General features: G+C 34.2%; 4 protein-coding genes across 9 annotated transcripts; 1 reads left to right on the top strand and 3 right to left on the bottom strand.

Annotated features, from left to right (window-relative positions):
* Positions 1-1,790: 1,790 nt before the first annotated feature.
* Positions 1,791-10,846, bottom strand: LOC136209089 (uncharacterized). 2 transcript variants are annotated; one of them, XR_010677390.1, is made up of 5 exons: positions 10,499-10,846; positions 10,337-10,415; positions 9,713-9,800; positions 9,333-9,478; positions 1,791-1,993 (listed from the first exon to the last, which is right to left on the bottom strand). XR_010677390.1 is itself a non-coding variant. In XM_066000460.1 (4 exons), exons 1-4 carry the CDS (start codon positions 10,721-10,723, stop codon positions 9,385-9,387), a joined length of 486 nt encoding a protein of 161 aa, XP_065856532.1. In that variant the 5' UTR covers positions 10,724-10,845; the 3' UTR covers positions 9,160-9,384. The 2 variants fall into 2 exon arrangements, 1 of the variants encoding a protein (XP_065856532.1); XM_066000460.1 differs by lacking the exon at positions 1,791-1,993 and having other exon boundaries at positions 9,160-9,478; positions 10,499-10,845.
* Positions 5,328-7,230, top strand: LOC136209088 (uncharacterized). Its single transcript, XM_066000459.1, has 4 exons — positions 5,328-5,535; positions 5,615-5,793; positions 5,871-6,069; positions 6,902-7,230. The coding sequence occupies exons 1-4, from the start codon at positions 5,364-5,366 to the stop codon at positions 7,123-7,125; spliced, it is 774 nt and encodes a 257-aa protein (XP_065856531.1). The 5' UTR covers positions 5,328-5,363; the 3' UTR covers positions 7,126-7,230.
* A 2,011-nt stretch (positions 10,847-12,857) lies between the features above and the next one.
* Positions 12,858-16,038, bottom strand: LOC136208722 (serine/arginine-rich splicing factor RS2Z33). 5 transcript variants are annotated; one of them, XM_065999849.1, is made up of 8 exons: positions 15,884-16,027; positions 15,653-15,767; positions 15,246-15,359; positions 14,522-14,561; positions 14,279-14,374; positions 13,832-14,019; positions 13,611-13,712; positions 12,858-13,493 (listed from the first exon to the last, which is right to left on the bottom strand). In XM_065999849.1, the coding sequence occupies exons 3-8, from the start codon at positions 15,350-15,352 to the stop codon at positions 13,076-13,078; spliced, it is 951 nt and encodes a 316-aa protein (XP_065855921.1). In that variant the 5' UTR covers positions 15,353-15,359; positions 15,653-15,767; positions 15,884-16,027; the 3' UTR covers positions 12,858-13,075. The 5 variants fall into 5 exon arrangements, with proteins under 5 accessions (XP_065855921.1, XP_065855920.1, XP_065855922.1 ...); XM_065999848.1 differs by lacking the exon at positions 15,653-15,767 and having other exon boundaries at positions 15,884-16,038; XM_065999850.1 differs by lacking the exon at positions 15,653-15,767 and having other exon boundaries at positions 13,611-13,709; positions 15,884-16,038.
* A 5,253-nt stretch (positions 16,039-21,291) lies between these two features.
* LOC136209069 (ABC transporter G family member 20-like) lies at positions 21,292-23,649 on the bottom strand. Its single transcript, XM_066000426.1, has one exon. The coding sequence runs from the start codon at positions 23,543-23,545 to the stop codon at positions 21,365-21,367; it is 2,181 nt and encodes a 726-aa protein (XP_065856498.1). The 5' UTR covers positions 23,546-23,649; the 3' UTR covers positions 21,292-21,364.
* Positions 23,650-24,132: the final 483 nt, after the last annotated feature.

Below are 24,132 nucleotides of genomic sequence, written 5' to 3'. Positions count from 1 at the left end.
GGGTTATTCGGGGAATGGGTCAACAAGCAATCTACAACCCTCTCAGCAGCCCACCTACGAGCGTACCTCGCAAGTGTCCGATTCCATATCACGGGTGATACCCCTAGGGACGCTCTCACGTTGTTGTGGGCTGTCGTGTATTGCCTAGCGATTTTGAATTTGCTTACCATTTGCCCGAGTTGAAGTGTCGCGGTTGCTGACATGACTAGCGAGAAAAGTAGTATTGCGTAGATTAATCCCGACATTGTTAAGAAGATTATTGATGAAGAATTAATTTGAAAATTATGTTTATTGTGTTTTGTTGCTCTCAATTTGTGAGAGACAAATTGAAGGCATGACATAGAATGAAATGTTTGGGTTTATGTTGGTTTCAATCTCATTTTCCACCATTCAAATTTCTTGTTTGTTGTTATTTCCTATTATTGGGTTCATACTCTCTTTGGAGATTTTGCCTAAATTTCTCATAATTTAACCATTCATATTTTTCCTACTAATTTAACCATTTCATTTCACATCACTATTTGCTAACTCCCTTCTCCTTTTAATAACATTTAGTAAATTAACTTCACAATCTCAAAAAATCCCTACTCAATTTAGACTTAGAGTTATTTATAGAATTTGTTACTTTCAAATTTACTAAATACAGATAATATTAAGGAAAATAGTTTATTATTCCCCATATCTTTTTAAAATAATTATACCGTCCCTAAACTTTGTTTCTGCTAATTCTTTATTCTAGCATCAATTGTCAAATTAAACTAAATAATAATAAAATTATATAACATATTTATTTTTATATTTTATAAAAATTTCTCTTTTTTCCCACAATTTTTTTTATAAATTTTTTCTCAGACTTAATCTCTCCAATATATAGCATTTGATTTATTAATTTTTTTTATACAATTATATAACTTTAATTTAACAGTGTAGATTTTGTTTTATTAAAGTGATTAATTTGGGCCTCAAGGGCCCATAGGTGATGCTTCCAGGAAAGAATTAGGCCCACCAAAAAAATCATGCCATCCATCGTAGTCACATCCAGACTGGATTGGCGATTGCGCCCTGATCCAGGCTAGGAGCAAGAAGAAACTTTTTCCCATTCAAAGGGACACGCCTATAAGTAAGGGATATTACCCGATGGTAAGGGATCCAGAAATTCTCTCTCTACTCTCTCTCTACTTTATTATCATTATCTTTCATACCACCTACGTCTTAACTTGACCATAAAAGTGTATTTCAAAGACCGCTCCCGATGCAGGAATAGTAAGCAACCATGATGAATCACTTGGATCCCAACTTCTCATCGTTACTTCGATCCCAAATTCTCATCAAATATAAATGAAAAATATCTCAAAAATTATAAAATTTAGAGCAGACACTATTTTAAATTGTAAATGTAAACTTTGTATCTCTAATAAACTTTATAGATATTTTGAACAAATTATATAGCCATGATAACATTTAATATTACTTAAAAAATATTTTATTAAATAATAAATAATATGAGAATAAATAATATAAATTTTTTTATATATTAATATGTACAAAGTGAATATATAATATACAAATTCCATTACAAATATACGGAAAAAAATCAATACAAATAAAAATGAGAAGTTTTTTTACTTATATAACTTAATAGTTTTGTACGTTCATATAGAAAAATAAAAGGAGAGTTTAAATAAATGATTAAGATAAAATTTAAAGACCTTATAATATATACTAGTGTATTAAAAAAAAAACATAAGGACGGATTAATTGTTTACCTATAACATTATGTATTAATGATTTTTTAACTAATCTATAAGTTCGGAGTTCATCAACATCCTGTCAGATAAAAAAAATTCTAATTAAGGTTTATTGTGTACACCAGTATTCGAACTTAAAATTTCTAATTTAAACGAATTGAATTGAGTCCTTTAACTATTTGATAACCGTGTTTATGAACTCTGAATGGAGGGCCCAACGTCTTGACGAATCTTCCTAGATGAGCCTGTAAACCAGAGCTAAAAGTCAGAGAGATCGGAGTTCGACGAACTAACTCTGATGCCTAAATCAGTAAGTGCTTAAAAAGTGTTAAAGAGTAAGGACTAAGTGTGGGTTGTAGAGTTAACACATCATAGGATGTGGTTATACATGTTTATATATAAGACGGGGCCGAATCCCTAGTCTTTCAAGAATCCTTTGGGTGTTAAGACTCTTTCTCCTTTTTGGAGTCTAATTCTAGGAAAAGTCTTCCATGGTATAGAATCTTCGACTTAGCCACATAGGGGTTCCCTTCAGAAAAGAAACTTTCCATGGAAGTTTCTTAATAGAACTGAATGCCTATTTTATTTTGAGATACGTGGTGACTGATCTGAAGATTCTTGAGATGCCATGTGTTGACATGATTTTGTAAGATATCAACCATACAAATCAATCATAATTAGTATATAATGCTTTTTTTTTTATGTTCATTCATGAATTGTTTGAACTTTTTATTTTTTTTCATTATTTAAAACACCTTAAATAATGAAAAAAAAAAAAGATAGGAATAAGAATTCAATTGCTTAAAAAAAAGGAATAAGAATTCAATTCTTTTATATCGTGGGTTAAATTAAAGCATTAGATTGAAAATTATGGCAAACGTGATATAGTTTTATGGAAATTTAATCAATTTTGCTTGCAAGTCTTAAAGTACACACTCAATATAAAATAAATATATTAGAATAGACACAACGGCAAACGTTGTTGTCAGATTCGAGATTCGAGTCTACGAGCAGCCTCTTGCCAAAAAATTGGTAAGGGAAGGCTTGCCCCCAATACACTCTTATGGTGCGATCCCTCACTGAACCGTCGCTTAGTGGGACCATGGTTGTCAAAACCGGACCGATCAAACAACCGGAAAAGACAAAGGTCAAGGGTTTGAGGTTTAACCGGGATTCAACCGGGGTTCAACCGGTAAAAAATTACGTGCAAATTATATTTTTATTCATATTTAATCTTATAACATAGTATAATATCAACTATATTCATAAAAATTCTACTAATATAATAACATTTATTTAGTATCAAAACATGAATTTAATATGATAAATAAATATAAAAATTAAAAAAATATATACTTTTAAAATTAATAGTGATTAATTTTTTATTAATAACTAACATGTAAATATGCTAATAGGATATGTATTTTATAATTCAACTTAAATTTAAATTTATTAGATTTTTAAAATTTATTTGTATATATTTAAAATCAAATGCTAATTAAACTGTATTAATATTGAGAAAATATAATAATTTATTTTTAACCTGAAAATATAATAATTTTTTAATGATATTTATCTAAATTGAAAAAAATAATACTAAATCATATTTTAATTATTTAAGTGATAACATTATTATTTATTCTTAAATAGTTAATAATAGACATAAGTGAAATGGTAGTGTAGTGGTGAGTATTAGACTTTAGGGTTTATAGACCAAAGGTCCAAAGTTCAAATCCTACCTTTGTCAAAATTTATATATATTTTTTTAAGTAAACATGCCTAAAAGCAAACCGGACCAAACCGCTTAACCGGCATTGGGTCAACTGATTTATGGTTGAACCAGTCAAAGGTCCAAAGTTCGAATCCTACCTTTGTCAAAATTTATATATATATTTTTTTAAGTAAACATGCCTAAAAACAAACCGGACCAAACTGCTTAACCGGCATTGGATCAACTGATTCATGGTTGAACCAGCCGGTTTGAACGGTTTTTAAGGATTTAACAATCGGACCATCTCCGGCCCGAAATTATGATCAGTTATGGTCGAACTGGGTTGGACCGGTCGGACCGATCCGGATTTGATAACCTTGGTGGGGACACGAACCTAGGCGCAAAGCACTTGTCCTTTTTTTTATTGATTTTTAGAATTTCTAAGTACCAATTAATAATATTTCTTAGTGTAGATCATATCTATTATTGAGAAAATGCATTGCAAATGTCTTTCTACAGATTTGGATTAACGAGAAATATATCGTTGTTTTATGTTTTTTGTGCCTTTTATGGACTCTTTTTGCTCTTTGTAGTCATTTTCATCCCTTCATGGATATTGTATTTGTTTTAGCGTGTAATCATATGAGGTTTTATCCCTTACATTTTGCTTATTGTACTTTTTCATATTTGATCTAATGAAATTAGGCTTAATAGGCATCTAGCCCCTTAAAGTTGTAACTTTTTTTCACCTGGCCCCCTCAAGTTAGGGGACAACCTCTCAACCCCCTTAACTCTCCAAAAACATCACATACAACCCCTTAAACTTGCAACTTTTTTTCACCTGACCCCCTCAACTTAGGGGACAACCTCTCAACCCCTTCAACTCTCTAAAAACATCACATATAGCCTCTTAACGCCTACGTGGCTCTGACATGAAATAAGTTGGGGTTGCACTCATTAGAAAGCGCGTGAAGGTTGGCTTTAGAAACTTAAACGGTAAAAAAATCCTCTTTCTTCTTAAATCCCTAAAATCCTTCCTCTTTTCCGATTCCTTCGATTCACCTCTTTTCTGTCTCCGATTCAAGTTCAACAGTAAGTATTCATCTCCTTTATTCCTCCTCTACCTTCTTCTTTTTATTCTTCTCCTTCTTCTTCTTCTTGTTTGCCTCTTTCTTCTTCTGAGATAATTTTTTTTTTTTTTTTATCAATTAGGTTAGGGCTTGTGTTGTTCTTGAAACCGATTTCATGGTGGATACTCATGAATCATGTTTTTGTGGTGAATATGTTGTACTTAAGGTTTCGTGGGAACCTGCAAATCAAGGAAGAACACTCTACGGATGCCCAAATTATGGGGTAATTTACTGGATTTACATGGAAAAATTTAAGAAAAAAATGACACGTGGCATTGGTGTGGTCAACAGTCCAGCGCATTTTCTACACGGGTCAATATTTTGACCGGATATAGGGGTGTAAGGGGTTGTATGTGATGTTTTTGGAGAGTTAAGGGGGTTGAGAGGTTGTCCCTTGAGTTGAGAGGGCCAAGTGAAAAAAAGTTACAAGTTTAAGGGGTTGTATGTGATGTTTTTGGAGAGTTAAGGGGGTTGAGAGGTTGTCCCTAAGTTGAGGGGGTCAGGTGAAAAAAGTTACAAGTTTAGGGGGCTGGATACCTATTAAGCTATGAAATTATAAGCATTTCTCAAAAAAAAAAAAAATAATAATAATAATAAATAAAGCTGATGATTTCATGAAATACTAATTAAATTAATAAAAAATAATTTAATAGTTGAACTAAATTGAATTTTAGCAATTTTGTATAATTGCAACTCTGGACTTTCTAGAAATATGATATGTTAGAAATTACAGATGCTTAATTCCTTGTCACGTAATTACAGATGACGTAGGTGATGCCATCTGCGCATCACGCGTATGATAGCACACCAGCGAACAGTCAGCTGCGATCGCAAAATTCAAGCTTACACACCGCCATTAATTCCTCATCTCTCACCAGACGCCCGATCAACCAAAACTTAGCTATGTTGATTTGTTTTCTGCTATTATACCTCACCGATATTCCTGGTAATTTCAGTCTCAGCCTCTGTTTGATCGAATTCATCGATTCATTGAGATTGATTGGGTGTTTGTTGTTTGTTCGCAGGTACTCTATCATCAGCTGTTGTGACGCTCGATTCAATTAAAATCTACAACACTCATGAGTGGCTAAAAACCTCTAAGCCGGATGTATATTTCTCTTGTAAAGGAGAGAACAAGACGTTTTTGCCCGATGTCAAGGAAGTTAATGTCTCTTATACCTTCAATGGCGAAGAATCTTGGCAGGTAATTGCTATTCTCTCTTCTCGACATACTTAATTTTGTTTTGGTTTTGATTTTGATTTTGATTTTGAAATGTATAGCCTCTAACCGAAAACGCTAGCAAGAAGTGCAAGAGATGTGGATTCTACGAGAAGGATACCTTCAAACCTGATGATGTGTATGATGAATGGGAATTTTGTCCCTCAGCTTTTGAGGATTCTAATGGAAAATATGTGCGTCACAAGAAGAATGAATTTGATGCTACCTTCTTGTGTCCTATGTGTTTATCTCTAGCTGCTGGTCAGTAATCTTTTTATTTCTTGAATGCTTGTTTCTGTACTGGTTTGTTTATATCAGAAAATTTGTTACTTGCTATGTGTGCATTCAAGTGCCTTCCATTAATAATTCATGTGTTCCCATATGTTGCACGAAAACTCTCTTCAGTAGTGTTTGGTAGTGTTTCGCTTTGCGATTCCGTTTCCGGTGTTTGGTAGTGTTTCTCGTTTCATTTTTGTTTCCATTCCATTTCCTGGTTATGTTTTGAAGACTTTGTTGGTTTCTGTGAACAATTGTTCTTTATGTTTTGAAGAGTATGTTGGTTTCCCTGCAACATAGTTTTCTAGCTATGTTTTGAAGACTATGTTGGTGTCTCTTTCTGTTTCCATGCAACAATAGCGTTCAATAGTGTTTCCATGTGTCGTTTCAAGCTATGTTTTGAAGACTACGGTGGTTTTTGTATCCGTTTCAGTGCAACATAGTTTCATGGCTATGTTTTGAAGACTAGGTTAGTAATTCCATGTGTCGTTTCTAGCTACGTTTTGAAGACTATGGTGGTTTCCGTATCTGTTTCTGCAACATAGTCTCCTTGCTATGTTTGAACACTATGTTGGTAATTTGGTATACATTTTTGTTTCTGTTTCCGTGAAACATAAGTATTTGTTGCTTCAATGGAAGTTTCCTTCTAAAAGCAAGTCCTTTTGGTGGATCTAACCTCAGAAGTAGGCAGAAAAGGGATGAATTTAGCCAGCACTGGGCTAGTTCTTATGTAAAAAAACCTCTTTGAAAACCATCTCCTACATCTTTTTGTGGATTGTGTCTTTCCTTAACGATTGACTTGTTTATATGTGCTCAGATTTGAACTCTGGTGCAAGCTTGCCTCAGAAGGGGAACGGAATGCATATTTTTCTGGTGATATTGATCTGTGTTGTGGTTTCAACAGTATTAGTCCTTGGGGTTATACTGCTGCACAAGTACTGGCAAAAGAAGAAGAGGGAGCAAGATCAAGCTCGATTCTTGAAGCTATTTGAAGATGAAGATGGCATTGAGGACGAACTCGGCTTAGACTTGGAAATGTAATATCACATACTTGACTTATAATCTGTACATTATGTCAACTACACAGAAATTCTTTTTTCTACTCTAACAAGATTCAAAATTTATACCAAATCTCCTCTTATTTTAGTGATTTGTTCACTTTTTGCAAACAGATTTAGCCTAGTGTACTAGAGTATGAACGTTTGTAGAAGTAAGTAGAAACTTATCTTGTTAGTGAGACGCCAAGGCTTAATTACATTCATGGTTCTTCAATTATCAGAAATGGAACTGAATTGCCATAACTTTTTATTTTGTAACGTTTGACTTGTGTTTATTCGGTTGTTCTTTTGATTGAAAATCAATAAAGATGGTAGATATATGCTATATGAAAACAGTTGTTGCATTTTCAATATTTTCTAGAATACATCAAATGGATAAAGCTAGTCAGTTTAAGAAAACTGGTTTATTTATACTGCATAAAGCACAGTGAACTACATTTGACAGCTTGATGAACACAATGTTAATTTCTACTCGAACTTAGCTCGAAGCTTAAGTTCTGAATCGCTTAATCCCTGTAAGGCAATTGTTGTTTCTGCATCAAGCAGGGCCAGTAACCGAAAATACCTTCAAAAAGCGCGGTTTCATCCACAGCATAGCAACATTGCTTTTCATAGTAAGAATCTTCCTCATTTGCATACCCAAACCAAGATTCACAGTCAGACCAACAACGGTCGTCAACAGAAAGCTGCTGGCTTTCTAAACTGTCATAATTGAGAAGATGATTATCTCCATATTCTTCACCTTGGAACCGAATTTCGGTCTTCTCAAATGCATTAGAGAAAGAGCTGTCATTCGTGTAGTCATTGCTCGCGAAGCAAGAGTCGTATTCGCCATCGGAACTCCTCCAGAAGTTGTATGGGAGCAGGTCTCTCTCACAAGGGCTAATTGCAGGAAAGACTTCATCTTGCTCATACAAGGAAGAAATATTGTAGAAGGAAGAAATATCCGCAGAATATCCTAAAGATTCCAAAAATGGAGAGAGATTTTCTTCACATGTGATGGACGTATCAAAGCAAAACTCAAAAGGGTTGGAATAATTGTTGTTTGTGCCATGGATTTCTTGCATATAATAACTGGATAAGGCCATTGAAGAAAGAATTCTGAGTCTCAGGTGTGCCTTGATTGGTAGAGGTGGGAGAGCTCAAAGCCATTTTGTAGTTGGGTGTCAATGGTGGAAGGAGAAGGACCATTTGGAGATGAGATTCGATTCATAAACAAAGTCTCAGACTTTTTTTTTTTGTTATCGGAATCTTATTTGGGGCAAAAAGCAGCATAGAAAAGATGGCATCTTTTTCATAACAAAAGAGGCAAGAGTATCCTATTCTATTAGACAGCAACGTGCAGTTCAATATCGGGATTCAAAAATCTTCAGGATTGTACCTAATAAAAGAGGTGCAACTCGGTTTGGTCCTAGAGAATAAGTCAACTATTCAATCTAATTTTAAATCTTTTTATTCGGATATGTAGTCATGTTCAAGAATCTTCGATATTTGTGTTCGACCTTAAGCTCTAAAGGGAAATCTCAGTAGTTGTATTTTGAAGTAAGTCTGCAGTAAAATTCGGTTTATTCTTAAAGAAAAAATTAAATGTTAAATCCAATTCTAAATCTTTTTATTCCAATATTTGTGATCATCTTCAGTAAAAAAAAAGCACAAGGTCAACTTCAACTTCAACTAGTGCTTGTTTTTTCATTCATATGATATCATTTACACTCCAATATCTTCTTGATCACCCATGTTGCACGATTTTAAAGTATTTCACGTTTTAAAAAAACTTAATCACATGTTTAGTAAATCTCTAATATTTTTTAAATCATCTTCTAAAAGCTTTCAAAATAGAAAAATCTCTTCTTTTATCTGTTATTTGACTTTTTAATGCATATATAAGAAAAAAGTTAATACATCTTTGTAATTTTAAAAATTTATAAATATACCTTTGCATTTTTATTATTACATTCCTGTTTCCAATATTTTTTTATAGATATTATTTTCTGGTATCCGTTTTAGTTTTCGAATCCGTTTCCGTTCCGTTCTAGGCAACATAACACAAGGCAATACAACACAATAGCAACAAGTAGAATTGTAATGGAGTTCTTTTTTTATTCATTTCCAATTCTTAATAATTTGACACCACAAAGAACATATAGTTAAAGTAGAAACAAGTTGATATTGTAAAGCAAATTGAATTACCTTCATCCATATATGGTAGTTGAGAAGTTGATGTTGAAGAAAGAAAAGGAAATTAAGCAGAAGCAGAAACAGAACCAGAGTCATTGAAAGTATCCAACTCCTTGGAATGAGGACCATAGGTTGACTTAATGGTATCTCTACATGAACTGCAAAATCAAAATGGAGGGCAATCTTATTATAAAAACAAGCAGACAAAGGAGAAATTCTATAATACTTCCCGCGCAATACATCTGATCAATCAATTTTATATTCGTAACACTAGTCATCATTCATGAAGTGGTAAACGTTTTTCTTTTGATTGATCAGATGTATTACTTCACGAGTAAGGTAAAAGTTATCCTGAGTGTGGGATAAGAAAGCAAAAGAGCTAAAGAGCCAACCTGCAAGCCTCCTTGTTGAAATGCTTGTTACTAATCCCATACAATGACTGGAATACATCTGCCTCCACTCGACAAAAATATGGACGCTCTAATCCAAAACAAATGCTTTCATATTCAGTAGAAACATAAATTCAACAGTGCGTAAACAGATAATCGTGTTATGTGATTCATACCGCTTCTCTACTTAGCTAAATAATCCAGTTAGCCTTCTAAACTTTGGAGATTTCCAGAACTTGCTGAAAGTATACACGTTTCAATTATCTAAATCTTCATTTTGCTTTAATCAGGTAGCTTTAAGCAAGTTAAGGAGTAATGAGCTATGTTGCACGGAAACTCTTCTTCATTAGTGTTTCCGGGATTCGTGTCTGTTTCAGTTTCCACCGTTTCCTAGCTAATTTTTCTTAGAAATAATATTTCCCGGTATCCATTTCGGTTTCATTTCCCATTTCCGTGCAACATAGGTAATGAGACATCTACAAAGTTCAAAGATCTGAGTGGATGATTTGGGCAAAAGTATAAGGAACCCTAATATATTGTTTAGAAACCAAGTTCTATGGCATTATACTAGGAAAGCATTGCCTCTCTAAATTGAATGAAATGATGAAAACAGGAAGCATAACATACCAGGGTAAATAGAGCACTTGCGAGTTGTTTTTTGATAGTGAATGCACCATCCATCAGGGCCTATTAAGCTTCTGTAAAGCTATGGAAGATATGAAAAGTCGATGCAATTGAATTTGAAGCTAGCTAGCCAGTAAGAGAGGATAATACAATACAATAAACTACCTGTATGTCGGAGGGATTGGTGAAGATTTCTTCAGGAGTGGCGAAGGAGGGTCCTTTAACCAGCTTGCAGCATGCGCCACAACCTTCAACGCAACGCCATACTTCCTCCTTCCTCTTGCATCCGAAACCCCCATTTCCCACCTTCCGCGATTTTTTCTTCTTATCTTTCTGCGCACCAGCCCAGATGCCGCTGTTGCAGAGGGGAACACTCACAGCGCAAGACATTCTGATTTGTTTATAAATATTGTTAACCCTTGTACATCAATTTTAAGTTTATCTTTCCACATAGCTCAATCACAACTCCAGAAGCAAATGAGCTCACTTTTAAAGCGAAACAAGAAAATGAAAATGGGTACTTTACATTATGGTCATAAATTCTAATTTCCTCCTCAAAATAACTGTTGATGTCAAAATAAAAATACTAAGAATTGATGATATTTTCAAACACAATTCCTTACAATTTTCATTTTGAGATCATTCAAGTGTTGTTTAGTTAGAAATAGATTTTAAACTCTAGAAATTATGATTTTGGATAATAAAAAATATGATTTCGTGATAAATATGGTTTTAAACAACTTTAATTCTTGAACATTTACATTTTGAGATCGTTAACAATTATTTTGAAACCTTAATTAAAATGTATCGGTCATAATGTTAAAAATATAAAATTTATATCTCATTTTAAAGTTTAACGAACAACCATGAAAATAGTAAAATTTTATCCCAAAGAAAATGAGGATAATGAATTTCGTTTTAACACCTTCCCAATAAAGGTCATCAAGATCAATAAAGAGAGAGAAGCTCCTCCTTCTCTCTACTTTTCTTCTTTATTCCGCCATCATCACCGTCATTTTCTTCGTTGTAGTTTTCTAAACAAGTCTAGTTAGAGGAGGAAGAAGGACGACGGTCTTTCTTCTTCCTCCTGCCACTTATGTTTTTCTTCGTTTTTAGCTTCCGATTTACCTTTTCTTACCAATTTGAAGTCTAACTTCTTTTTCTGTCAGATCTACATCTGTTCGCTATACTTCTTTCTTTTATTCTTTTTTTGGTCTTAGCAAGAGGGGAAAATGTTCATCTTGTCCGTAGATCTATAGATCTGCGTGGTTGCAATAACAGAAAGGACTCAATTCCGAATGTCCGGAAGAGCCTAAATGATGAAGCATGGACTACAGCGGTTTTTCAAAGGGATTTGACTTACGAGAAGAATATGATTTCTATGTTTGTTGTATTTGTACTTTTTATAGTTTTCATTGCTCTTTGTAGTCTTTTATTGGTCTTTGTAGTCCATTTTTCTTCTCTTAGTAAATCTCGTACTGGTTGTTGCCTATATGGATGAGAGGTTTTATACCTTTTTATTTTCGTGGTGTATTTGTACCTTTTAATATAATAAAATGAAATATAGCATTTTTATAAAAAAAATAATAATAAATAAATAAATAAAGGTCATCAAGGCTTTGGATTTAGGTAATCAAGCGTGCGCTATCAAGGCTTGGATTTAGGTCATCAAGCTGCACACGGTGTTCATAAATTTAGTGACTAATAGGTAGGCACAGTTTGATTAACCTCTCTATTAGGTAATTAAATTAATCGAACCAAACCTATCGATTTTTAAACCAATAAAATCGAAACCGATCCAAACATATCGATTAACCGTACGAATAGTTAACCAATAATTTCGGTTAGATTTTTTGGTTCACGATTTTTAACCATTTCTCAACTGTTAACCAAAAATCAATGGTTAACCATAATCTTTATCCAATGGAAAAATGGAGTCTATTTTTTTTTTCTATACACTATCATATTGAAACAAGTGGGAAGATATCCCATAAATTGAAGTTGAGCAGCAGGAATCTTCACTTTCATTACTCAGGACACTCGAAGTAATAATGTACAAATTTCAAAACATTATGGCTAGAGGTGTAGGAATCATCAACAGAGGAAAGAGCTACAAGACCCTATGCACTAAATTCATCCATACACAAAATTATACCGAAACAAAATGAACACACTAACTGCTCACACTTCCTTGTATAGATCGCATCAGGTAAGGAGATCGCATTGTGTGATTTCTCAGTTGGAAATTGAAAATAGAATGGGAAATGAGATGAAGTAGAAGAACTGCAAATGGGAAGAACGATAAACTGGGAAATCGGCTGCTGGATGAAAGAGAACTCCTCAAAATGGGAAGAACGATGAACAGGGAAATGGGTTTTGTTTTTGTGTCGGCTGCTGGAGGATCATGTAAACTTTCAAATCTCCAAATTGAATCAAACCAATCTCACCTTTTGGATTGTTGTTTATTCATATAACGTAACTAATTACCTTCAAAAGCTTGCCAAATGATTTATGGACACAAACGGGCTCCAAAAAATATTAACTAACAAGCTCAATACCAGATAATTCAGAAACAAATATCTCAAATCCATGACAAATGTTTTTTCATTGTAGTTTTCCTACTTTCAAAGTAAAATGATATAACAGATTGTTTTAATAGAACATCAAAATAAAATGTCTTGCAGACAACATGGATTGTTCTTCAACTGAGGCTCTACTGACCCGTTCCTTTAGACTGCACTTCTAAGGCGACTCACTGCCTCTAGGAGAACGGCTAACTCTTGGAGAGCGGCTGCCTCTTGGAGAACGGCGATTATCCTCATAGTCATCATCAACTGGGCTCCTGTCATCCCGAGGACTAGGACTGCGGCTTCGGCTTCGGCCATTAGTCTGAATTGGACTTCGACTTCCATACCTCCCAGCTACCGGGCTTTGTCTTCTAGGGCTCCTGCTCCTCCTTGGGCTACCACTATATTCTGACCTATCTTGCTGATCATCCTGTTTCCGGGACTTGGGTGAAGGTCGTGGGCTGCCTTCATCAGGTGTTGGGCTGCGCTTCCTACTCTTTGAGAGCACACCATTCTTTGGCTCAGGGCTCAGGGACCTCCTGTCATCATGCTCAATGCTTCGCTCTCTCTTTGGTGGTGGAGATCTTGACCGGCTGTACAACAAAGTGCATGTCATCAATGTCCCAAAGAAATAAAAATTGGCAGCAGTGATTATTGTATGATCCACTGACAGTTTATAATCATCTGTTTATAAGATAAGTCAAACAAACCTGTAGCTGCGACCTCTGCTGTAACTTGGGCTACGGCTTCTGCCTCGGCGTGGTGAGTGTGACCGTGACCTAGCAGGAGATCGAGAGTAACTCCGGCCTCTTCTGAAAGGAAGGGTACATGATTAGATTTTAAAGTACAGCATTGAAATGAACTTTTGAAATCACAAAATTAAATAAGCAGGAAGAGCAATGTCCCATGAATCAAGAGCCAGATACATTACTTTAGCTTCTTTGGACTGTTCTTGCAGTTTCTCTCTATATGGCCTCTTTCTCCGCAGCGATAACACTTATTCTTCCAATCCCCAGCTTTGCAATCACGAGCCCAATGACCATCTATTCCACAATTAAAGCAACGCCCAGATCCTGGAGGAGGACCCCTACCCAAATATTCCCGAGAACCGCGAGGTACCTGGCAATTTGGGTGGTAAACATTGATCATCTTCAAGAATGGAAAACTGAATTCAATAATAGTACTTGCGAAGAACAGACTGAAACACTATATGAGCAAATAAATTTAAGAATCAACTAAAAAAAAAAAAAAAAACATTTTTATTGATTTTTCCCTTTTAACCATGCAACCAAAACTCCAATGCTCTATTCCATAACCAACAACAAGTATGAAATAAGCAAACTATTCAATTGAAGAGGGATCTAGTTAAAAAGCTCACCCCTTTTGCAAATTCCACAATAATACGGCTCCCGTCAAAATCCTTGCCATCCAGATGGTATCTTGCATCATCAGCGTCTCGAGGATCACTAAATTCCTGTTTGAAGAAGTAAGAACAGAAACAAACAAGGGAGACCATACTTTTGTACTATAATCTTGCAAACATACCAACAAACTAATTCAAAGCAGGTCATGGTAACATTCAACATCATAAAATACACGAGAATAAAGATATGGCACTTACAACAAATGCATAGTCACGCTTCATATCCACATCTCGTACTCTGCGAAACGGTTGCCACAAACAGTAAGGCCATCATTACTTAAGTACTGCAAGTGTATGATACTTCACCCCTCATAGACGAACTAAACACCAGTTTGAGATTGTTGCCAATTCCATAAAAACACGCAATAACATAATAGAAAGTATCGCCAAAGTCTCCTATAACTCGGCAAGAATTTCCACCATTCCACCATGGCAACCCTCTCACCATAGGCCTCCAGGTTAGGCAAAAGCCCAGAAACCTTCAACAAGATCATTCAAGTTAAAAAATGACACCTAGGGGCCACAGATTCCCACACAGATAACGTGATAGTTAACACAAATCCACACACAAACAACCTGCCGAAGACCTACTTTTCCCTAAGTATTTGCAGGAGGCAAGTGGCATACCCTACACTACAACCATTAATTAAGAACTCCAACGGATTTCTCATTTAAAAATAAATACCACATAGATGATGATCAATTTGCTGGGCACGGTATAAAAAACACACTACTCTTAAATGGACTTCGACCACGTTATACAGTGGAATGAGGAAAGGCCAGAGTACTTTTGGAGATTCTGCAACTAGTTAAACTAGTCAAGAAGAAAAAACACCAAACAACTATTCCATTGAACAAGGACATAGCCATGTACTGGTAGACCCAAATCCCCCAAAAAATAAAGTTAGAAACTAGATGTTACCTTCCATATTTGCTGAAAAGATATTCAAGATCTCGTGACCTTGTGCGAGAGGCAAGATGTCCAACGTAGAGGCGAGTATTAGCATATCGATCATCATATCGTGGCATTTTCAAACTGCAGCAATTAATAGTTGACATACACCGTTAAAGTTAACCAAGATACTAATAAAATAATATACTAATTTATATGATCCAGAGCCTGACATGACCAACCAAGACCAATTGGATACACAACAATTAAAACATGATTATGCATGTTAGTCCTTATACAGTAATTCCTAGCCAATGCCCTGTATTAATCAATTCAATTTGACACCGCTGTATAAAACAAGACCCACACATAAAACATATTAAAATTAACTCATAGCAGATGAAACCCAAGATATGAGAGGGCAAAAGAAAACAAACCTAGATGCAGATATTCATGAAGTGATAACAAGGGAAAGGAACAGATCTATCAATCGGGGCTTCAACAATATCAGACAAAAAAAAAATACAGCAGCTTTTACATCAAAATCAAAATCTGACAACCAATCAAACAGATAAAAAAAGTTACGGAGTTTCAATTGAAAAAATTCAACTTCAAATTCAAATAACGCTAAAACTTAGAAACAAGTGAAGAATAAGCGAAGTTCTTACGTCGAAAGAGGAAAGCCCTGAAATTCGATTAAGGCTACGAAAAGGATTAGGTCTTCTCTGCAAAAAAGGGAAACGATAATGGAGTTGTCGAGATTTATAAAAACCTAACAAACCGATAGCATTTTATTGCAAGGGAGATGGGTTTGGACGGTGAAGATGGATTGGTACTAATCCAATGGGTAGAAATTAAGAGAGGAAATTGATAAAACAACGGCAGCTATTTTCACTTTCGGCCGCATGTGGTCTAGAACTATTGGGCCGATCTTGATGGCTTGATTGGGCTTTTTCTATATGGGTTCTATTCAGAGAAGCCCAACTATAATTTTTGAGCTCTTCAAAAATTCAAAGTTATATGCACCAAATCAAATAAAAGAAGAATAAGGTTTTCTAAAATAAAATAAATAAAAATAAAAATATTTCCATCAAATATTATACTTAATGGTTGAAACATATACTAAATGAATAAAAATAATATGGGAAAGTAAAAAATAAGGCTTAATACATCTTTTGTACCAAAAAAAAATTGACTTTCCAGTGCTCCGATAGCCTTCTAAATTTGTTTAAAATGTTATAACTACCCTCTCAACTTGTTTAAAATATAGTCAAGTAATCACTCAATTGCAAAGAATAAACTGCTTGCGGAAGGTGCATTGCACGTGCTTTGAAAAAGTTAAATGATCAAGAACGGAGTATAAGGTTATCATAAATGACATGTTTTAAAGTTGAGCAAGTAAGAACTTCCTTTTTTAATATATGTTAATCTATTCTATAAATTGTGCAATAACATTCATACTTTTTACATACAGCTTACTTTTTGTAAGCGAGTGATTAATTGACTATATTTTAAATAAATTGAGGATGTTGTCGAGGCACTTTAAAAATTTAAGCGCGTAATCAAAGATTTTTGAAAAAGTTAGAGGAGATGATATAGTAAGCCAAAATATAATAAAAAGAAAAAACTTATGTGGTTTCTTTTACTTAGAAATGGTAAAAAGTATCCATGTAATTGAAGTTTGTCTATTATCAATACTAGTTTTTGATCCGTGCGATGTACGGATTCATCTTAACCTATAAATATTAACAAAAATATAATCTAATAATTACAATTAATGATATAAAAGTGCTATATAAATTAAATATTATTATTTTATTTTCACATTTACTTTAAATAATCTTTTTATAGATAAATATAATAATATAATTAAAATTAATATATTATATATTATATTATAGTTTTTATCAGTAAAAAATGAGGAAGTGACACCTCAGCTCTATCCTTATTATTTTATATTATATATAGATGATTATTGAATTTTAAAATAGCGCAATAAATTTATTAAACTTTTATTTCAACCACAACAAAGTCACAATGGTTGTTTTAGTGTCCACATAACATCAGAATAATAACCTGGACTTTGATCCAAGCAGCTTAATGTCATCTGGCTGCCACACATAATTCTTTTTGCCACATTGTGAACACGTGCTAATGAATTAAAAAATTTAAAAAGTAAACACTTCCCTCCCTAATTCTATCAAGAATGTCAACGCCCTTATCGGCGCTCGACAATGGAAATTTTTAAGACTCCGATTAGGGATTAATCATTTCTTCTTAGGTATCCAAGTCTTTTTGGATCCTCTTTTATTAGTCTTAACAGGTTGTTCATCATATGAATCATAATAGTTATTTTTATACCAGCATAACTAAGTAGCATGGCCTACTTTACCACAGAAATTTCATACAACTTCTAATTGTCGTTTCCATCCTTTCCTAGTGGAAATTTGGCCTTTAGAGTATTGATGGTGGTGGCTATTTCTCTTCTAGATTTATTCTCCTCATAGACTTCTGTGACAAACTTCATCATCGTCTTAATATTTTTATCTTGACGAGTGTTGTCTTGAAGGAGATATCAAGTGTCTCCGAGTTTAACTTCTTCAACTTCATCACATCTTCTGTTTAATGCACTTATCTTTTTATTACAATTCTTTACAAGTGAATAAAGATCACACAAGGCATTAATAATTTCTTAAGATTAGCAATTTAATAAGTGTTTGACAGTCAGAGCCTATGTGTGAGATAATAATATTAGAGCAAGCAATTATAATCAAAGGTGATAAAGGCAGAGTTAAGAAATACGTTACTCAACAGATTTATATTGGTTCGACCTCTCGCCTACGTCTAGTGCTCAGAATACCTTCTTCTGAGCTTTAATCCATTAAAGCACTCTTTAATAGGTAGAACACAAACCTTCTGGGCTTCTGTATATCGGGTTTCTAGTTTTGTTTCCAGAAATAAGGCTTGAGCCTTTATTTCCCTAGAGCCTTTTTGCTTTGCATTTGATTTAATGCTTAAGTTATAAATATCATTCAACAAACTTATTAGCAAAAATCAAACTTAATTTAATTTCTAAATTAAATATTTTGGGATCTAATTTCCTTATTAATTATTTTTGTCAGAATAAAAATGTGTTTCAATCTAATTATCGCATAAATTTTTATGTGACAACTTTACACGATTATGTGACAATACAAACAATCTATTTTTCTTGTAGTGTGTCGACATATCAACCACGTTGGTTCAGATTATCTGATCCAGCTATAGTAATTTTATTGACACAAATTTACTATTTTAATAATTTTATTGAATCTAGAGCCATTTGGCATTCCAATCCAGTGCCAACTAGGAGTGCACACAAAAATCCGAAAATCCGAAAAACCGAAAAACCAAATCGAAACCAAACCGAAAATAAGGTTAACCGAAACCGATGGACTAGTATACGGTTTTTAATTTTAAAAATAATGGTTAATGGTTACGGTTACGGTTTTCTTATTCCAAAAACCGCGGTTAACCGAAACCGACCGAATTTCAATTAAATATTAAAAAAATATACAAATACATTTATTTATACTTATATTTATATATATAATTATCTATTATTCAATTATACTAATTAGTAATTAATTAGTTACTTAATTATATTTATCTAAATTAACTAAGCACTCATTGATGTTTTGTTGAAGAAAAAGGAAAGATAGGAAAAAAGAACTTTCAAAAAATAAAGATAATATTGTGATAAAAAAATAAAGATAAAAAACAAGAAACTTAAATCATGTAATAAACAATATATAAAATTGAAATAAGTTTTTGAATTTAGAAAATGTCAAAGTTATCAGATTTTTATGCAATGATCAAAATGTTAAGAAATTTAAGTAAACTGTGCGGTTGATTATTATTTAATGGAAGCCGCAACGAAATTGGGTCCTCCTCTTTAGTTCATATTTTTTGCTACTATATATACGAGCATAGCATATATCTTTTTTGTTTGCATATAAAACAAATTATAAACTCTTACCATAAAAGATAATATTTTTTTTTTTGTTGTTTTTTTTTTTTTTTTTTTTTGCTTTTCTTTTCATTTTTGGTTCTGGGAAAATAGAATATTCGTTGACTAAATACGGACAAGATTTAACTTGTGCTAAAATTTGTTTATACGAATTAAAATATAAGTTGAATATCCAATATTATCTTGATAAATAAAAATAAATACTTTTTATTTATGAATGATTTTTTCATTTGTTTGTTTAGAATCCTATTTTTACTTGGTTTCTTTTTTTTTTTTATAGAATTTTTACTTTGTTTCTACTTTCTAAGTTTTGCTGCCCTTTCTTCAGCTCATTCAATCTCGAGTCTATAGTCCATATAGACACAATGCATGCACATCTTTTTTTCCGCCATTAATCTCTTCAACTCGTTCTTGACCCAATGTCCCACTCACAATAAAAGCTATAATTATTTTTATTATTTTTATTTTTATTTACTAATGGTTAGAAACCGAAATAAAAGGTTAACCGACCGAAATAATTGGTTAACCGATTAATGGTTAACCGATTTTAATGGATTAGTGTACAGGGCCGATTCTGAAGTTTTAGAGGCCCAGGGGCGAGTTACTATTGGGTCCCTAATAAATAAGTACAAGTAAGAAATAAAATAAAAAAGTCAATTGTATAAAAGAATATTACTTAAAAATAGCATTTTTTTATTACATTTAACAAACAATCTAATAAAAAACATTTCGCATGAAAAAAAACATTTTATATTCCTTTAAGTACCCAATTTCTTATACAAAATGATGTCTATGAACATTTCTAAATGCAAAATTTTCAAATTTAATAGATTATGAAATAGTTCTGATAGATTTATGCTCTTCAGGACACAAAGTATGATAATAGAAAAATGAAAAACCAAATCTGAAAAGCATCTCACTTAACGAGCTTTAGCGGCTAAGTTCTTGAAATTGGAAGATTTTAATGTGCTTCTCTCAAATTGTCTCTGAAGAACAAGTAAATCAGAATCTGATAGAGTTTTGCAAAGACGGAGAGAGATAAATTAGAAATTTTGTTAGGATTAATGGGTGGGAGAGCTAATTATGGAAAGACTCTGAGATAAATAAGGGAATTGATGTCCAACATTTTTATTAAGAAATTTGGAAAGAATGTGAGATAAATTTGAGAATTTGGAAACACTACTGAGTAACTGATGCCCATGTTTTTGATCAAATATAATTTCTTTTTTTTTTGTCAAAAATCAAATATAATTTCTTTTTGAATTTAATCTAATGCCACCATTTTTTATTTGGAAAGAATCTTATGACAACGTTTTTAATCAAAATATATTTTCTTTTTGAAATTTAATCAAGTATAGTTTAAAAGCCTATTATAGTACCCTACATTACTATAATTGGGCCCCTTTCATCCATGGACCTTAGGCAGGCGCCCCTCCTGCCCATGCTCAGGGACGGGCCTGCTAGTGTATGGTTAGTGATTTTAAAAAACCGATCAAATGGTTAATCGACCGAATTAAGCTTAATGGACTGGTTAATCGACCACGTGCATCCCTAGTGCCAACAATGCATTTTTCGGATCGAAAAAGTGGAAATGCTTGACGTTGCATATTCGAACCCATTAAAGTCTGATTGTCAAAAACTACTTTAACTTTAACATCCATGGATTGATGTATAAAACTCCAACTTTAATTACCATATAACTTTGTATAAAACTCCTACTTTAACATTATCTTAGTAAGTAGATTCATTATGCAAATTCTTTCTTCTACTTAACTTGCATCCAATTGAATGACTAATGTATTAATTTAACATTCATTTGTTTCTAAACAACAAGTAATAATGAGACAACCCAACCCACCCATCTTTCAAGTAAGATACTTTTTTATTCTTAATTTATTATAATTCCAAACTATAAGTTTTCAAAAAAAAAAAAATCAAAACTTCACCAAATTATTTTCAATTTCACACCAATCAATCATTGACTCCATTTCAATATTTATATATAAACCAAATTAGAAGAAAGAATGCAAATTGGATTGTTTTATTTGAATCTAGGCAAAAGGAGATGAAGAAGTTGTACCAATAATAATTAATTTTTCTTGATTAAAATCAGGTCCAATTAAGAGTACAAAATTACTAATTAGGTCCTCTTATTCTTACTTCCTAACAACAAAGTAAAATAAAACAACACTCTAAAAAAAAATCCCCAAGCAATTGTGATCCACAAACAACTCCATTTGCTAAAATCATTAATACCTTGTTGTTTAAGAATGTCTGGTCCTGTAACTATGCAAGTACTACTTGTTATGTTCCTCCCCAAAGTTCTACTCAAGCTCTCCAATAGCTTCAATTTCAACTGCACCGGAACCGCGTTCAACGGTGTACTATCGAACATCTGAACTCCCCGGACGAAACACTTTGTCGGGTCATCGAATTCGTTGTGTAACGCTCCTTCGAAAGGATACTTCACTAGTGAAAGATAGTGAAACCATACCCAGTAGGCGGGAATTCGGTCTCTTGAGATGAAGAAGCCGCTAAAGAGCAAGAAGTAAGCTAACACCGCGACAACAATAGTGAACCCTAACATTACGTGGGATACTACCCCGGAAAGGAATGTTACGAATGAACTTCCGGCCCAAAATGCTGATAAGACTGTGAAGAAGAAGAAAAAGAACCCTGAAGCACCCCCCGCGAGCCCCACTGCCCAATAGGTAGTGGAGGCGAACGCGATGGAGAGGAGGATTAAAGATGGGATAGAGATAACGGAATGTGCAAGGACGTAGGAGGATCTTCGGTATGCGTTGTAGGCGGTTTCCCGCATAAAGATATAACGTTCTTGGAGAAATGCGGGTATTGACTCGGCGCAAGTGTAGTATGTTGTTGACATTGCGAATGCGAAAAAGCCGAGTCTTTCTTGTGCGCCTCTCGGCGAGTCATCGAGATTTCGGAAAATGGTCGCGAGGATTATGGCCGTCACGAAAACAGCTCCGAATCGGATTGCGAAGAGCTCCGGGGTTCTTCTTGAGTTCAGCATTGATCTTTTTGCGATTACTAGCATTTCAATCCAAATTGGGTTTGCAAAAGTCGGAACTGAAGATGATAAATTGGAATCATTTGTTGCTCCGGAGACAAGTTTTCCCCGGGAAATGCTTAAACTTATCGCCGATTTGAGTGAAATCGGCTTTGATGAATCGGAGATTTGAACTGTCAGGTTTTTCTGAGCTTGCCAGGATTTGTTGAATTGAACTAAAGTGTTTGTTCCGCCGGGGATTTCTTCAAGCTCCCGGATCAAATCGAGAGCGAATTCCGTCCTGTTTTCGTTTTCCGGAATCGGATGTCCGAATTCCGCGAAGAATTCGGGGAGAGAATTCGGTGGTCCGGCGAAAACAGTGTGGCCGTGGGAGAGGAAGATGACCCTGTCGAGTAAGCTCAGGATTCTGTAACTCGGCTGATGTACGGACATGATAACAATGCTTCCACTCTGTGCAATTCTCTGTAAAACTTTAACAACCATAAAAGCACTAGTCGAATCAAGCCCGGAAGTCGGCTCGTCGAGGAACAACAAAATCGGGTCATGAATGATGTCGATACCAATCGAAACCCGCCTCCGTTCCCCTCCGGAAACACCCCGATGCCCTTCGTCACCGATCACAGTATTCGCCGCATTACGAAGGCCTAATTGATCAATCAACGCCTCAACCCTCGCTTTCTTTTTCGAGCTCGAAAGCAAACGAGGCAGCCGAAACTCCGCGGAAAACATCAATGTTTCCTCCACAGTCAACATAGGGAACAAAAGGTCATCTTGCATAACATAAGCCGATATCACTTTCAACATTCTCGACTCCAACACTTCCCCATTTAGAGTCACTGACCCTTTTAAGCTCTCCTTCGAAATCCTATCCGCAAGTGCATCAATCAACGTAGACTTCCCCGAGCCACTCGCACCGAGAACCGCCATGATTTCGCCTTCTCTCGCTTCTCCCGTTATATCATTAAGCAAAATCTTCGTCTCCGAAGATGAGGAACCCCCACATGGAAATAGAGAGAGATTGTTACTATTTTTGACACTATAGGATAAGTTGTGGAAGGAGAGGAGAAAAGGGTTAGAAAGGGGCATGGAGGTGCCCGCGGCAGCGTCGGCCTGAGCATCTTCGACGCGCTTTAAGAGGTCGCCGAGAGTGAGGGAGATACTGGATTTGGATCTGGGGGGATGTGTTTTTTGGAAGTCCATATGAAATTGAGTGTTTGGAGAAGTGAAGATGGGGAAGGATTGATCAAAGGACAAGGTGTGTGACATTTCGGAAAGTCCAACATGAGACATTTGTGAATAATAATGTTGTTAAGGTTTAGGTTTAGTTGCAATTCAATTTATAGATTTGAATTGAGGTATGTATCTAATAATTCAACCACTATGTGGTGTGGTAGTATATGTAGTAGGTGAGGAAGTTGTACAGCTTTAATAATTTTGATTTGTTCTTGTTTATGCATTTTTGGGTATATGATTTAGTCTTAGGGAGGAAAGCTTATATATACATTTCAATTTTTATTAAAGTTAGCAACAAAAACAAAACCAAAAAGCCTTGAAATAGGGAGAATGGTCAAATTTATATCGGTTGGTCTAAAAGAAGTGTAAATTTACCATTAACGTATGAAATAGTATAGTTTTACTCTTAAGATACTAATATAAGAGTGCGCATCAGACATTTCAAACAAGTTTCTTGATATGGAATAATTTTGTGCATTTTGACTAACTCTTTATGACTCTTTTAATAACATAATAAACATTTTATGTTGTTTTTATATGATTAATGTCACGTCCGTGCTCAAATGTCTAAACTTTATACCTAGATATTAATATATATTATTATTATGGGGTATGTGATTTTTATTTGGTGTTATAGGAAAAAT

The sequence above is a fragment of the Euphorbia lathyris genome, chromosome 10 (assembly GCF_963576675.1).
Source record: "Euphorbia lathyris chromosome 10, ddEupLath1.1, whole genome shotgun sequence".
NCBI lineage: Eukaryota > Viridiplantae > Streptophyta > Magnoliopsida > Malpighiales > Euphorbiaceae > Euphorbia > Euphorbia lathyris.
Note: the sequence above shows the minus strand (reverse complement) of the source record. Positions and strands in the feature narration are given on the sequence as shown.

Excerpts from the sequence above, each read along its gene's own strand:
- LOC136209088 (XM_066000459.1), top strand. The coding sequence starts at position 5,364 with ATGCCATCTGCGCATCACGCGTATGATAGCACACCAGCGAACAGTCAG. Across the intron at positions 5,536-5,614 it reads ATACCTCACCGATATTCCTG|GTACTCTATCATCAGCTGTT; the intron begins GTAATTTCAGTC and ends GTTTGTTCGCAG. Across the intron at positions 6,070-6,901 it reads GTGTTTATCTCTAGCTGCTG|ATTTGAACTCTGGTGCAAGC; the intron begins GTCAGTAATCTT and ends ATATGTGCTCAG.
- LOC136209089 (XM_066000460.1), bottom strand. The coding sequence starts at position 10,723 with ATGTCTTGCGCTGTGAGTGTTCCCCTCTGCAACAGCGGCATCTGGGCT. Across the intron at positions 9,801-10,336 it reads CAAGTGCTCTATTTACCCTG|AGCGTCCATATTTTTGTCGA; the intron begins GTATGTTATGCT and ends GTTTTGGATTAG. Across the intron at positions 9,479-9,712 it reads TTCAACAAGGAGGCTTGCAG|TTCATGTAGAGATACCATTA; the intron begins GTTGGCTCTTTA and ends TTGATTTTGCAG.
- LOC136208722 (XM_065999848.1), bottom strand. The coding sequence starts at position 15,352 with ATGCCACGATATGATGATCGATATGCTAATACTCGCCTCTACGTTGGA. Across the intron at positions 14,375-14,521 it reads AGCGTGACTATGCATTTGTT|GAATTTAGTGATCCTCGAGA; the intron begins GTAAGTGCCATA and ends TTCTTCAAACAG. Across the intron at positions 13,713-13,831 it reads AACAGTCCAAAGAAGCTAAA|AAGAGGCCGGAGTTACTCTC; the intron begins GTAATGTATCTG and ends CCTTCCTTTCAG.
- LOC136209069 (XM_066000426.1), bottom strand. The coding sequence starts at position 23,545 with ATGTCTCATGTTGGACTTTCCGAAATGTCACACACCTTGTCCTTTGAT.